At 31.7% G+C, this 16,422-nt stretch overlaps 1 protein-coding gene and 1 pseudogene across 4 annotated transcripts; one reads left to right on the forward strand and one right to left on the reverse strand.

Annotated features, from left to right (window-relative positions):
* The first annotated feature begins 555 nt into the window (after positions 1-555).
* On the forward strand, positions 556-6,093 carry LOC125873531 (fatty acyl-CoA reductase 2, chloroplastic-like; annotated as a pseudogene).
* A 2,826-nt stretch (positions 6,094-8,919) lies between these two features.
* Positions 8,920-15,997, reverse strand: LOC125872835 (casein kinase II subunit beta-3-like). Of its 4 annotated transcripts, none has more exons than XM_049553636.1 (5): positions 15,475-15,997; positions 12,190-12,405; positions 10,406-10,500; positions 10,166-10,331; positions 8,920-9,219 (listed from the first exon to the last, which is right to left on the reverse strand). In XM_049553636.1, the coding sequence occupies exons 1-5, from the start codon at positions 15,704-15,706 to the stop codon at positions 9,089-9,091; spliced, it is 840 nt and encodes a 279-aa protein (XP_049409593.1). In that variant the 5' UTR covers positions 15,707-15,997; the 3' UTR covers positions 8,920-9,088. The 4 variants fall into 4 exon arrangements, with proteins under 4 accessions (XP_049409593.1, XP_049409591.1, XP_049409592.1 ...); XM_049553634.1 differs by having other exon boundaries at positions 10,406-10,515; XM_049553635.1 differs by having other exon boundaries at positions 12,190-12,408.
* Between the last annotated feature and the right edge of the window lie 425 nt (positions 15,998-16,422).

Consider the following 16,422-nt stretch of genomic DNA (forward strand, 5'->3'; position numbering starts at 1 on the left):
CTGATAAACATATATTATTTGAAAATGACATAGAAAGTACTATAAATCACATTAATTAATAACGTAAAAAAATTAAAATACATATAGAAAAATCAATTAACTCTAAAAATTCTATCAATGTCACATAAGTTGTGACATGGGTAGTAACATATATTATTTTAAAATTACGTTAAAAAGTATTATAAATTACAATAATTAACATCTTATAATATTTAACAGACATATAAAAAATGATTAATTTTCTAAATTCTATGTATGTCACATAAATTAGGACAAAGAGATAATATATATTATTTAAAAATTATGTAAAAAATACTATAAATTACAATAATTAATTACTTAAAATATTTTTAATATCATATAAAAATTTGGATAACTTCTCAAGTATCTTTGAAAATACATAAATTGAGATAGAAAAATAACATATATTGGGTCCCGTTCTGGCATGACCTATATCTAGTTACTATATAGTCAACATACAATATTACTGATATTTGTCATGTGGTAAACCGTAAACAAAAATCTACTCAGATTTTACCTCTATAAATAGAGAAGATGATTTTAGTTCCAATCCCACAGCTTCCTCTTTTTGGCAACAGACAAATATGCTTTTCTTCAAAAAAAAAAAAAAAAAATTTCCTTACTAGGCAACCTACTCATAATTTATTTTCTCAAAATCATGGTTCTTCCCTGTTTGAATATACTAAAAATATTTCATCATTTGAAAACCATAAAAGAGCTAGAAAAAAACTCGTTAACATGAAATCAGAAAATATAGGACACGTCAAACAATATTCTCAACTCAAAGCCATGCAGTTTCAACATGGTAACGGTATAGGAATTGTTGAGTTTTTTGAAGGGAAAAATATTCTTGTCGCGGGTGCTACAAGGTTTCTAGCGAAAGGTATTATGTGCACTTACAATGTTAATATTTTTTTTAATAAGATTCATGAATTTTAACCAATATTATACATTCTCTTTCTCATATGACCATCACAAAATAACTATTCCTTTTTACCTTTTGAGAATAGAGACGAGGTAAATGCATATCCTAGAGGTGTAAGCTTTATTATTATATACAGAAGTAGTAGGCTAGCTAGTTCAACTACTCATTTCATCAAAAAATAATAAAATGATAAGTTTAAAATTAAATTATTTTAAATATAGAAAGGTATTATCTTTTTTGAAACATACTGAAAAGAAATATGTGCATATCACATAAACTGGGATAAATGAGAGAATTCATATGTAATTATCTAATAAGTGATCTGATTGTAGAAATATTTATGACGATGCCAATATATAAAACTTGAATCTAATCTCTTTAATTATATATACTATTAGCAAAGTTAATAGGCATTATTCAACTCTTTCTCTATACATTTTCCAGTAGAATAATTACTAATATTTTTGCAGTTCTGATTGAAAAGATGCTGAGAACAACACCAAAGGTAAACAAGATATATATACTCATCAAGTCAAAGGATGAAGAAGCTGCATTGCACAGATTAACAAGTGAAGTATGCTTTAGAATGATTCTTTAATTTATTCACTAAGTTTCTTTTCAAAAATTTGAATCTATATATACATATATGAATATAGTTAGGTGTTGTCATGTTTCATGTGTTTTGACTTCGAAAATCAAAACATAACAACTATTTTGGGATAAAAGAGATATTTTAACGAAAATTCTGACTTCACTATTGGTTGACTACTGATAATTTATACAACTAATTGATCACCTATATAATATAAACGAACGATATTTACACCTTCATTTTTTTTAAATATCAGATTGTGGAGTCAAAGTTATTCAAATATCTAGAAGAAATGCATGGTGAATCCTACAAGTTGTTCATACAAAATAAATTGGTTCCTGTGGTTGGAAATATATATGAGCCAAACCTTGGCATGGATATTATTACTACTCAACAAATTGCTCAAGAAATTGATTTGATTGTTAACTCTGCAGCCATCACTACATTTGACGAGAGGTTAATTTTTATACATAATAAATAATAGAAAAAAAGTATATTACTAAGATACATATATATCTTAATTATATATAAAAATTCTTTTTCATTTTTCTAGATATGACTTAGCTCTTGATGCTAACGTGAATGGTCCACGTCGACTCATGATTTTTGCCGAAAAATGCAACAAACTTAAACTTCTTATGCATTATTCTACCGGTATGTTTTTGAATATTCTTTAAAAAAGAGCATATATGTTTTCAATATGTTATATACATCGATAGTAGATTATATTTCAAGTTTAATACTATTATTGTAAGTCATCTTAATTTGATCAGAGCAAATAACATAAACTCTTTCTAGATAAATCTATAGCTTGAATTTTGATCAGCGCAAATATCATAAACAGATAAATTTTTTCCACATAAATTTAGAGTTTGAGTTTTGATCAACGCAAATAACATAAATTCTTTATAGATAGATGTAGATCAGTTGTTGTCGTTTTATTTTTCAACTCCAAACCAATCAAATAAAACCACAAATCAATTTTTTTCTTCGATATGACTTGATTCATCAATTTTTGATTTGACAGTTTGACTTGAACATTTGGTAAATCTTATACATAATATACATTTGATTTACAATATTGAATCATTTCAATTCGTTTATTTAAAGCTTATGCCAATGGAGAAAGAGAAGGGATGATATTGGAGAAGCCTTTTACGATGGGAGAAAGCATAACAAAGGAGAAAATTACATCAGTTTCTCCCTTTATTAATTTTCCGTCATTGTATGCTGACAATGAAATTGACTTAGTTTCAAAATTGAAGAACAATGTTAACAACAATGGTTTGGAGCAATTAATGAAGGATTTAGGAGTTGAGAGGTATTTTCACTTTATACAAATTATATATTATTAGAGACTCACAAAATTCCGATGAACACCATGGGTTGTGGTGGAACTGCTTCATCCTTAACCAAATGTCTTGGGTTCGAGCCCTGGGTATGAAAAAAATTATGTTGTGAGCATCACCCCCGAATGGGTCCCTGCATTGTGCAATTCAAATTTAGTCAGGACTTGAGCTTCAATATGAACTCCAGGCATCGGGTGGGAAAAAAATTATACTTTTTTAATAGTAATTAATGTTTGTTTTGATAAAATAGGGCAAAGTTATATGGATGGCAAGATACGTATTCATTCACAAAGGCAATTGGTGAAATGATGATAAATAGCATGAGAGAAGAAATACCAATACTCATTCTTCGTCCCTCCATAATAACAAGTAGCTACAAAGAGCCCTTTTCAGGATAGATACAAGGATTAAGGTGTTATATTGTTTATTCAACTTTTTTTTTTCTTTCTGTCCTTAATATTTACAAGGTTCAATACATGACGGTATCTTAAATTTGTTGCTAAATTTTATTTAAACATTTGACTAATAGTCTATTTCAATTGAATACGTGAATACATGATAAAATATTCATATTAGACACTTCTGAATCAAACGTCTATTACGTAGATAAGTAGATCACACAAAATATATCTCTTGCTTGATTGGACGTGCTTATGCTTTAATGACTTATTGAGGCAAATGTGTATAATAAAAGGTTGTGACATATTTTAAGTGGTTAGCTTATCTATAATAAACGCGCATTTGATCAGAACGTGCATAAAAACTTTTTCAATGTTTGAGTTGAAAATGTCTAATTAATATGAATATATACTTTTTCCATGTATTCAAGTGCTCGATCTTAACATAACATAGTTTGAATATCTAAATAAAATTAAATGATAAATTTTATAAACTATCGATGTATTCTGTCTATTTATAAATTACCAAGAATATCAATGTTTCCAATTTTTCAAATTCTCTCTCATAATTAGGGTACTCGACTCATTAATCGTATTCTATCGAAAGGGTGACCTCTCTGGCTTTCTTGGTGATCCAATTGTCATCTTGATGTGGTAGGTACATATACTTCTTCAATCGATTTAACATTTATAGTTGCACCGATTATTTTTGAAGTGGATAATCATCTCATCTAAATTCAAATTTTATAGTATTAGAGAGAACAAAGTTTTATTTACTTAGTTATATTTTTAATTACATCTCGACCTAACGTGTTTTCATGAGTAAACCATATAGAAATTCATTTTAATAATGGGTGATGGTGAAAAACTCGAACACACGACCAATTATACCTACCAAGATACAATGTAGAAGTCATCTGACCATCTCATTTCCATTTGAGCTATTAGAGAGGACATATATGTATTTCTAAATTATATCTTCAACATACCTACGCCCCTCATTGTCTAGACCAATATTGTTTGCATTGGTAGGAAATTTACATAAATTACACACATACGCTCTAGTTTTCCATATTATTAATCTTATCAGATTTTGGTAAGTCCAGATACATGTATCTCGGGATAAATGAGGTCAAAAGTAGGTGTAGTTTGTTTTATATACACAGTATCCAAGTGGATTCACATATATCTGGGATACAAATCTCGCTCGTTTCCCCCTATAGCGGTCGCTACTCTCTTATGTATCTTGTATCCCAGATACATGAGAATCACACAAGATACATACAGAATCACACCAGATACATACAAATACATGTATCTAGTGAGTATCTAGAGTGATTCATATGTATATGAGATACATAACAAATGTTGCTCGCCTCCCTCCCTATTTCGCTCTACTCTCTCCCTTTATTAGTGTATATGATAGTAAAAATACATGTATCTAGGTATATCTTCCTCAATATATGATGGAAAACTCTTAACTAGTGGTAAAATACATAATATTTATATTTTGATAGAATAAATAATAATAGTATATATGATAGTGGAGTATATCTAATTATGTAGTATCTCCTACTTTGATACCATGCTAAAGTGTATGATATCTCATTTAAAAGTTTAAGCTATTATAGACATCAGAAACTATTATTTACTTAATTATATATTTGATAGGTATATATATCCAGCAATTACATTATTAATTGTTAAGTATTTGTTTGCATTAATAGACCATTTATTCACTTGATTTAGGTTCCAGTTGACAAGGTTGTAAATGCAACAATGGCTGCAATTGCAAAGCATGGATACTTGCAAAATCCAGAACTAAATGTCTATCATGTGACATTAACACTCCTAAATCCTTTCACACTATCTCAATTTTTTGACTATTGCTATGAATACTTCACTTCATTTCCTTTTATTAACTCAAAAGGAGATAAAGTGAAAATTAGGGAGATGAAATATTTTAACAAAATGTAAAATTTTGAAAATTATATTTGGGAGGTACTAATCAAACAACACGAGGTACAAGATGATTTAGCTCAAGATGAGATTATAAAGCTTCAAAAGCGTTTTAAAAAGAAGGTGAAATATTTGAAGCAATTCAGTAAGCTCCACGAACCATACTCTTTCTACAAATGCCGGTACGTACGTGTGATATCTATAAATATTTCGTTATGAATTTAATAAACATGTTTAATTCATAAACATCAGATTATGGATTATTTTTTACATTAGAAGAAAAGACATTAATCGTATAACAAAAGGGGCTAAAACGAGTGATTTTTAAACAGAGATTTTAAGGATTTCACCAGTCATTATTAGTATTAATATTATTCTTAGCAACTATATATATATGCTCTTGGTCTCCTATTTTATATATAACACACTTTTCTTTTTAATCAATAAACAATTTACCTTTAAATGTTTTATTTTCCTTAATAAATTAATTAATACAATCATATAAATATCTATAACTTACATTTTAAACCACAAATTCTATATCCGTCAAACATGTGTACATAGAATACAACGAGTGTAATTACTAAAACACGAGAAATAGATGTGTAATTGCAAAAAAAATATTTTTCTTCGATATCCGATGCTTACATCGGGCCAAACTATCTAATAAAAAACTCTTCTTTTTTTTTTTTTACTAGGTTTGACAATGGCAACGTACAAAAGTTAATGGAAGATATGTCTGAAGAAGAGAAAAAATGCTTTGAAATCGACGTGACCAAAATTAATTGGAGAAATTACTTTGTAAAGACCCACATTCCTGGTGTACAAAAATATGCTATACCCATTTAATTATGTTGAAACAATTAATATTTGCTTGTACCTTTTTGATAATTACTACTTGAGACATTTCATTTTATATGATAATAAAAAATAGAGTATGCTAAATGATCAGAAAATTTGGTTAGAAATTTAAAAAGTCTATAATATTCTTTTTATTTTAAAACAAACTGATCTTTTTTCCATTTTTTAATTAAAGGTATTAAAGTTAAAAGGGTAAAAATGTTCAAAAAGGCATTTTGGCCAATAAATACTACAAACGTTCCAATTATACAAATTCGAAACCTAAGCCCACGTAATTATCACAGAATGCTGATCGCGAGTAATAATTAACTAAAACTATAGCTATGATCACTAATTAACTAGTATATATTTGATTAACCATGTAATTTTCCACTTTTTAATTTATTAACTTGTTTGATGTTTCATGACTTTTATTTGAGTGGTAGACCCCACTTTGAAAACAGATATATTCACATTAATAGCAATTTTGATTCCAAAATTGCATAGGTCGGTTGATAAAAAAAATTTCTTTCATGGTAATGAAAATTACATTAGTAGAACTAAAAACGAAAATATCTCCTCATTGAGTTTCAACTATTGATAAGACGATCATACTTTTTTCATATCACAACCAAAAATAATTAATCATATTTTAGTAATATTATTTGCGCATAACGCATGTTCATTTATGATAAAATTACTAACAATAAAGTGCACAACGACATTCAGTTTCTGAATTGGGACAAAATACATTTCTAACATTTTTAAATTGACGGGAACACTCATCCTTGCATTTACGATCACCAAGTCCAAAGTTGCAGTGATCTACTTTAATTCTCACCATGCATATCTTATCTGAACTCCAATTCTCCCCAACAATTCTCCCATCTGTAACAAGAAATATTTCGCGTTATCAATAAAGATTTCTTTTTCGATTCATTGTTGAAGAATTATTTTTTATTTCAATAAGTAGAAATCAATAGAAAATTTAATCAGTTTTACCTGATGGATATGTGAGAAGAAGTGCCATGATAGAAAACAAACATAATAGCAAAATATTCTTCATCTTAAAGTATTCCTCCAAATTATTGAATGCTTGTTTCTTGTATAGTAATAGAACCTTGATTTAAAAATAACCAAAATCTATTAATTAAGGGGACCAAATTAATAAATAATAGTACATTGACATTAAAATAGCCAAAATCTGTCAATTAATGGAATTTAGTGTAATTAATTTTTAGTTATTCCCTTTCCTTTTTAGACTCGATATGGAAATTTTGACATTATATTTTATTGTAAAACCGTAAAGGCCAGCTCTGTTAAGTTTCGACATAATTATTTTTCCCTTTTAAAGTTGTTAGAATTTTGAAAATTAGTATAAGAGAATTCACGTGATGCGTGAACGGTGTTGTGATTACGAAAAAAACGATTATAGAACATAAGATGGTGGATTAAAATATGACATATATCAAGTTATTGAAAAAAATTAAATTGCAACAGTCATGCTTGTCAAATCGTACACAACCTGTATTAAGTTTTGGATATACACGTTACATGTGTTTTTAATGACTATGAGTATTACCTTGACCTCAATTTATATAATACAGTTTAACTTGACCTAAATACTCTTTGATAATTTATTAAGGTAAAAAAAAAAGAATTTTAAAATTAAATTATCTTTAATTATAAAAATGTAATATCATTTTCGAACGGACTAAAAAAAAAGTGTGCCAAACAGAGAAAGTATTAAACATTGTGTTTGAATTATAAAAATAAAATTAATGAACAAAATGTAATAAGTTTAATAGAACGTCCAATGTTGAGTGTCACATAAAATCATTTTACGGTGGACTAAATCGAATTGTAGATGAAGAAAGTATATTTGACTGACATACAAAATTAACATTTCAATAATAAAAATTAGGAAGAGTATCTTTGACCATCTTAAATTCTTAATGAGTATCAATCATAAAAAATAAAAAACCATAAAATTAAATCAAGATTTTAGAGAAACTCAATGACATTATTGGTGAACCTGCTTCATACATATTAGAAAAATCTTTCAAGGGCAATTGCGAAAATATCCAATCTATATATGGAGTTAAATTACCATTCTTCAAGGTTAATCAATTATGGTGTACTTATTTATAATCTGAAGGAACATATTTAAGGATTAATATATTTTGAAATTATCTTCTGGCATTTATTTCCCGAGTAATGAGTAAGGGCCTGTTTGGATTGGCTTTTGGCTTATGACTTATAAGCCAAAAGCCATAAGCTAGGATTCCTAGCTTATGGCTTTTGGCTTATTTTTGTTATTTTGGCTTTAAAATAAGTGCTTATAAGCACTTTTTAACTTTACCCAAACACTTCAAAACTGCTTAAAAGCTATTTTGGCTTAAAAGCACCTAAAATAAGCCAATCCAAACGGGCACTAAATCGTATAAGGGTTATACAGTTGGTAGCTATTATTTTGCAGGTCCAAGGATTCTGTGCATAAGGTGGTTAGCACTTGGATCTTGCCATTAAACCTAACCAAACCGGAATGTTAATGACTGCCACAATGCAGAAGTTAAACTATTTACCAGCACATAAGATCTTTCACCCAGTAAAATAATGCACAGCTAGAAGTCAAAAGGGAAAGACATCACGTATACTCAAAAAGAACAGACAGTCAATTGAAACCCCAGGCCAGAAGTCCACCGTACGTACAAAATAGTATCATGTGTCAAATCCAAGTTACGATACTTGGGTGTACATTGACATAGAAAGATTTTGTAATGCAGTCTTGAGAGATTCTCACAGGCACAAACTGTAGCAAGGGAGAATTGGTCCTCATACATAAACGCAGCTCAAGTTAATTTGTTATCACACAGCATCTTCAAAAGCCTGTATGAGAATAAAACCTATAACAGAACCTTACAATTTCTAGATGTGCTATTAAAAGCATTACCTCTGCTAGCACATTAATAAGGAAATCATCGCCAGTAGGTCACTATCAGGATCAAGGCTTGTGGACCTTGAAACCAAACACTCTGGGAACATAGCTCTGAGAAATCTTCTGTGGCTTGAGGTGTCCATAAGTCATCAAGAACAGGTGTGGAAATGTGGTTCCAAAGTAAGCTCCATCAATGTCTTTGACATAGTAAAGGAAACGCAAAAGAGACATTGATATATATGCAAAAATGGAGAGGAGAAAATAAAATATCATCCCTGCCTTGCTTGAGAGAAAATGTCTAAATGTGTCGCGGATAGATTCAATAGTATTTACAGATTGATTCCCTTTTCAAATATGTCCAACTTGTTTGATGTACTTAAAAGAAAATACGAGAAAAATAAACATGGTGGCAGTTGTGGAAGAAATGTTCCAACATAAGATACTGTTTACTCTTAAGATCTTCCGATATCGAAAATACTACTAAAACAATTATGCCTCAGTCCCAACAAGTTGGGTTAACTATTTATCCTCGTTGACATTGTAACTCTACTTAAGCTCATCTCAGGACAATATTATATAAAATAAATTAAAAAATACTAGAAGTTCTCTATATTATCTAGTGGCATATAAATCTCTGACAGTATTAAAAGACCCAAATAAAAGCTAACATGACAAAAATTGCTGCCAACTCTAAGGTAAATTAAACATCCCAATTTTCTCATAACACCAATATCCTCTAAAACTTTTCACTATGATGAAAGATCCAATCTCAATTCAATGTAGGGAGATACAAGACAATAGATTTTGAACTGCACTACCTTTTGAACCTTAAAGAAAAAGACAGGCATTAGATTCCTTTTTCTGGATTATTAGTAAATAGAAAATGACAGGGAACTTAAGAAAATGAATTTGATGGAGGTAAAAGAAAAGAGGCAAGGATAAAGGAATACGCCAATCATTTAATCTTCTCATGGTAGGTGAGACGTGCAAACCACATTCATGTATTCTTTTGTTTTCAAATTGCCAAAATTCAAGTTCCTAGTTTTACACATTTCAGATGAAAGGAAAAGGGCAAGATGAGGGAATGCAGACAGCATGTTGATGGTTGCATTAAGAAATAACAAAGCAGAACAAAAAGGATACTCTCATGATATCTTGACCGAGGTGTATACGCATCTTCACATCGAGGACAGTATATATTCACCCTGCTTTGTCGAGGAATGTCTGACTGGCCAACAGGGAGGCATGGTTGTCCACAGCAGTAAACTCTTGGACATCTCCCAAACTCAGCATTCTTGTACTTCTCTAACTGAAAAGACCAGATACCTTCCAATTATTATAGCTATGACCACATATAATTTTCAATGATACAAAAATTCTTACCATAGCAGCGAGTCCCTTTGTTGTCAAGATGTAGCGGGCATGTATTAGACCATAAAGCATCTCTGCTGCTGATTCAACTAGTTCATTCTGTTCTTCTGTAAACATATCACCTACACATTTCAGGTATTCTCATCGATCATAGGACCTTTGAGGAACTACCACAAGATAACAGGCAGAGGACCTTTTTAAATCCTAACGGTATAAACATGACTTCTATAATGGCATGGAGAAATGTTTCTCAGAACAAGGACATATCTCTAATTTGCTAAAATCTTAAATAGAGAAAATTCTTCAAAATTACTATTGTGGTAACTATAAAATGCCAAAGTTCTCCTCTAAGATATAAGAAAATACCAATCACAAACCCCACTCTGAACAGTCTTATCCGAAATAAGATGTTTACTTTCAACAAAATACAGTTCCAATGTTAATACTGTTTCTTCGACTGGTAGATTATTCACTTGGCATATTTATGAAAAGATTATAAAATTATACATGACGTTAAGTCAACAAAACCAGTCTTTATTCTCAGTCCAAGCTGGGGAACTATTTCACTTTGAACAGTCACCAACACAACCTCTACTTTCAGAGAACTTATATACAAATACACCTCCTCTCTGGCGTCCTTTAAACTCTCAGAAGAAGACATGATTACCTTCAAACTAGCAAAGCATAAGAAGCATCCAGATGCATACTAGTACGACAAGAACAATACACATGGGAAACTAATACAACAATCATCTCTTTTTTTATTTTAATTGTTAGTAATGAAACAATCATCTTAATGCTAGCAATACAGATTATTAAGACATTCCACCTGAGAGTAACAAATATCAGCTAAGATCCATGACGGCAAACAAATCTCTCTAAATGTCAAACCATTTGTAATATGGTCCGTCTAATTTTCTTCAACTACAACTGCTATTGACTAAGGGGTTGTTTGGTATGGTGTATAAAAATAGTGCATTAGTTATGCTTGCATTAATTATGCTGAGATTATTTCTTATGTAGTGTTTGGTTTGGTGTATTAAAAATAGCATGCATTGCATAGTTTCTAAAAAATTGTTTACAAAATACCATCCACAAGTAGGTGGAGAAGGTTTTCTCCAGAGGCACCTATGTCTTTAACCATGCTAATGCATACATTGAAACCCTTTGCATTACTAATACCGTGGATTTCCATGTATTAGTTGTACATACCTTAATACCAAATAGGTTGAAAAAGTGTACAAAACAGTCATTAGCTTTGTGTATTAATAGTAACTTGTTAGGTATACTTTTTCAATCTTTGTATAACTAATACAAGCATTAGTTATACACTCTTTTGTGTATTACTAATACATGGAAAACCATGATATTAGTAATGCAGGGGGATTTAATGCATGCATTAGCATGGTTAACTAACCAATTTCCCCTCAAAACCTTTTTTACATCTATTCCATTATATTTGTGGAGGGTATCTTTGTAATTAAATATTTTAAGAAGAATTATGCAATGCATGCTATTTTTAATACACCAACCCAAACAATGGATAAGAAATAACACAAGCATTATTGATACTGTTTAGCACCATTCTTATACACCCTACCAAACGACCCCTAATAATACACAAAGCTAATGCATGCATTTTTATCTAATGCACTCTACCAAACGACCCCTAAGAGAACAGCGAGGAACAAGCCAATCATGACAGCGATTGAAACCTTAGATACTCAGATGTGCAATTTGCAAATCACAGTACATAGCAGAAAGAAGTGGTCACAATATGGAAAGAGAAAACTCACCATGAGAAGATTCGACGTCGAGAATCAGATCAAGTGCATAATCATAATATGGTACGAGGCTACTTAGACCGCACAGGTTAAAGTCATCTTGGATGTAGTCATCATCAACTTCACAGAAGAACTCATTCCCACGTAGACCGCAGTACCATGAGATCCATGAAGTGTCTTCTCCATCAGAACCACTAATATCTGATGCCTCACTGTCTGTTTCAGATTCTGCTGCAAATGGAAAACACAAGTAAAAACTACAAGAAAATTTAGTTTCATAACTGGACAAAATCAATTAAACTGCTTAGCAAAACTTATAATTATAAGATATGAATCCCCTTTTCGTAAGAACTTATGGATTAAGAGCCTGTTTTGATTGGCTTATTTTAAGTGCTTTCAAGCCAAAAAACAGCTTTTAAGCACTTTTGGAGTGTGTGGGAAATTTAAAAGGTGCTTCATTCAGATGATCCCATGGACTAAACCTATATTTTCCTTATTAAAACACCTAGTTCATTGATTCACTGGTCAAAACCAGCAAATTGAAGTTCTTGAATTTTCAAACTTTTATCTTATTATTACCAACTTTTAATACTAAAGAAGGATTATGTGGAAAAGAAAGGATCTCTAGGTGTTTTGAAGATGGTAGTTCAATCCAGAAGATAAAAATGCATTATGTGCTGCTGTTTTATTTTTGGAGTAAAACAAGAATCACTAGAGATTCAGAAGCTATTCTAGATGCTCTAGGATCTTTGTAAGGAGATAGAAATTTCTGATGTATATTTTGGTACATTTTCCAGTAATTATTGCCAGTACAACCTTTGTGTTTTTAGACTATATAAAATTTGTTACCATCTAAAAAAAAGACTATAAAAGGATCGGATGAGGAACAAGCTATTTAAGATGTTCTACTTGTGTTTCAATTTTATTTAATTTTTTTTTAAAAAAAGATATTCTATTTGTGTTAAATTTTATTGTTTTCGCTATTATTGTTGCTCTTTTCTTTTTAGCCAAGATCGTGGAAAGGGGATAGATGAGCATTGACCCTTGCAACTTTAAAATTATAGGGTTCAAGTTACTTACTAGCAAGCTCTCAAAATCTTTCTCGAAGGGCTGTACTTTAGAGATGCATTTCTCACTTTAGTCTATGTTGATTGTTGTACCCATTAAAAAGCAGAAGTAATACCTTTGCATCTGGAGTGATTTGACTAGTGGAAACTGGGAAGAGGAGACTAGGTTTTCTTGACATCCCTTTTCTTTTTCAATTTCAAAGAGCGACGAGTCTAGTTTTGCATATAACTAGAAGAGAAATAGGGTGGAAGTATGCCAAAAATCAACCCCATCAGTTGGCTAATTGGAGAAAGAAATGAATACATGTGATCTTCCTCTTCAATGCTCATTTAATGAAATCTTTCTCGACCTTTTGGCTGAGGTCAAGTGCACTCTCTAATGTTCATTTAATGAACTCAATGCATGTTACTAACTATGTATCTCACAGACTGATCATCCTCTTGAATTGGAAAATTCTAAGGGTAAATGTCATAATAATCTCTAAACACGAGTCTTATATCAAGACCTTATGTTCTTTTTATCAGGATATATCAGGGCCTTGTATTTTTATATTCTATTTTTTTTCTGGAGGAAAGTCCCACATCAGGGCCTTAACTGTAACCCTCAAGTATAATTAATGTGAGGACTTCATAAAGCAATCAGATACAAAATAAATGGCATGGCTTAGTCTCATGCAAGTGACAAATGCTCATCCATGATCCACCCTAGGAAGTGCCAAAAGAAAAAAAGAGCAAAAAAACATGAAGATTCGCCTGAATTGTTTCACTTATTATAGCTAAACAAATCTACTATGTTCATCCTGGAAGATAAGTCTGAGTTGTTTTACTGATTATAAGCTTATTGTTACGTGCATATCCGCTCTTTGAAATAACAGTAGAAGTTTGTTTTCATTCATATCTCACAAATGGATAGGTGATGTTGCAGCGATACCATCCTTTTATTCCCAAGTAAGTCTCGAACATGCTGAACTAACACTTCTATCAGAATATATCAGGGACTTACTACTCTGATGCAGTCAGTTGTACTAGCCCACATACTATTTGCATACTCACCACTGCCCCAAGCCCCTATAGTCACCAACTTCTCCCTAATCTCCTGAGCTTTGGCCTCAGTCAGACTTCCCCATCTAATCCTTGGCTGGTCATATGCAGTTCTATTCTTCTTTTTTCTCTTGATATCGAAATTCATAACCACGAGCTTATAATGGTTGTAAGATTCTCGCTCGGAATAACCTTGTAGTCATCGCAGTTATCTCTACCACACTTCCTTTTCTGAGAAAATCTCTATCACACTTCCTAAGGAGCAGGTAATCTGTCGGTGTATTATACACCACGATAGGTCACCAAGTGTTCCTCCCTCTTATGAAAGCTCAAGTTAACTATGACCAGCTCAAAAGCTACTGTGAAGTCTAAAAGTTACACTCCTCCGTCATTTATATCCCCAAAGCCAAAAAATCCATGTGCTTCATCATATCCTCTCGAAGTGGTCCCTATGCACCATGTTGATCAATGTAGCATGTGTCCAGGAAACCAAATTGGTAGGAACCAAGGCTAAAGATGTAGTCAGGTTTAAGTTGTGGTACTAGGAAACTCGAGGAGTAGGAATGGAGTAGGCATTTTAGTAGACAGGGAACTTAGGGAGCAAGTGGTAGAGGATAGGAGGGTGAATGATATGATGATGGCCATTAATAACAACACTAACACTAGAATCAACATGGTGCCACATGAAGCTTTAATGTCACCAAATGCAGAAAAAGCTTAACACTTGTAAGACTCCTGATCTTCTCATCATGCTTTAAAATGTAATTTGATCATAATTACTCTTCCCAATTAATTTTCATAACCATTAAAGTAAAAATGAAATTGTGCAGCCAAATTTCAACCTCTAAAACCTAAAACTTTAAGTAGATAACAACCAACATAAATACAGTATACATATGACTATTTCCATTCCATTTCGGAACATCTAAAATGTCTAACATCCATTTTTGTACAACTTCCAAGAATTCAAACTATTCCCTTAAGCTATCCAAATGTTAAAACTCTAGCGTGATATTTTCTATATTGAACTTCTCAACCATCACTTCAACATTTTCTTACATAATCACTTATGAATAAATTCTTCCACAATCACTACATACATGCTTCTATATATGCATTAACATTTTAAACTCTATCCTAGAAATTTACCATTATAAAATAGGATGTAAGGAAAATAAAGTGTGTATACCATCAGAGCACTTATTATCAGGAGGAGGAGGAGCAGAGTTTCTGAGCTGGTCCTTGGATTTGGACAAGGCAAAGCGATGATCCTTTCCATTAGTACCCCTGACAGTAGTAGTGGAGGTAGAAGGAGATGAGCGCTCCAAGTGCTTATCCAAGGCTTCATTTAATCTCTTCCTATCACCTACACGTCCCATCTCCGGCTTCGATCCACCGCCAACTCTTCTTTCTTTGTACATATCTCTCTCCTCAGCTTATACGACAACTAAACAACAGGACTCGAACCCTAGGGCTTCGATGTCCGAGAAATGAGGAGAGAGAAACTTAGGGTTTTGGTTGGGGATTGAAGGGAGATAGAAGGTTATCCCATTTTCTCTCTCTAATCTATGATTATTGGTGATTTGTTTTAGAGAGAGAAAAAAAGGGAATTGTGACCGGAGAAGGTGATAAATAAACACCGGCGGGAAGAGCTTAGCTTTGCTATGCTTTGCTTGGGCGATTTTTTTCGGATGGGTAATGCTAGTGTATCGTCGCTTGGACATCTATTTTATCGTGGTGCGATTGTATACGTGTAACCTTTGTCACTGATGACTTCACCAGTAACTTTGAATCTTTTTGTTTGGTGGATGTCAATTTGCCAAAATTGTAACATCTTATATCCTTTGGATTTAGGGCCGGTTGGACATGATTTAAAATCAGCTTAGTTATTACCGTTGATTCTTTTGGTTCATTTTTACTTGTTCATTATTTTAAAATATTAGAATGGTAAGTTTAGTGAGATAACACATAAGTCTAACGTGAAAGTAAGGTTTGATACATATGTCATCCAAAAGAGAGAAAATTTCAAGTATCTTAAATCTATTATTCAAGAAAATGGAAGCATTAACAAGAATGTCACTCACTGTTGGGGTGAAATGGAGGCTTGCACTCAGAGCCCCGTGTAACAGGAAGATGC

Source organism: Solanum stenotomum, chromosome 8 (assembly GCF_019186545.1).
Source record: "Solanum stenotomum isolate F172 chromosome 8, ASM1918654v1, whole genome shotgun sequence".
NCBI lineage: Eukaryota > Viridiplantae > Streptophyta > Magnoliopsida > Solanales > Solanaceae > Solanum > Solanum stenotomum.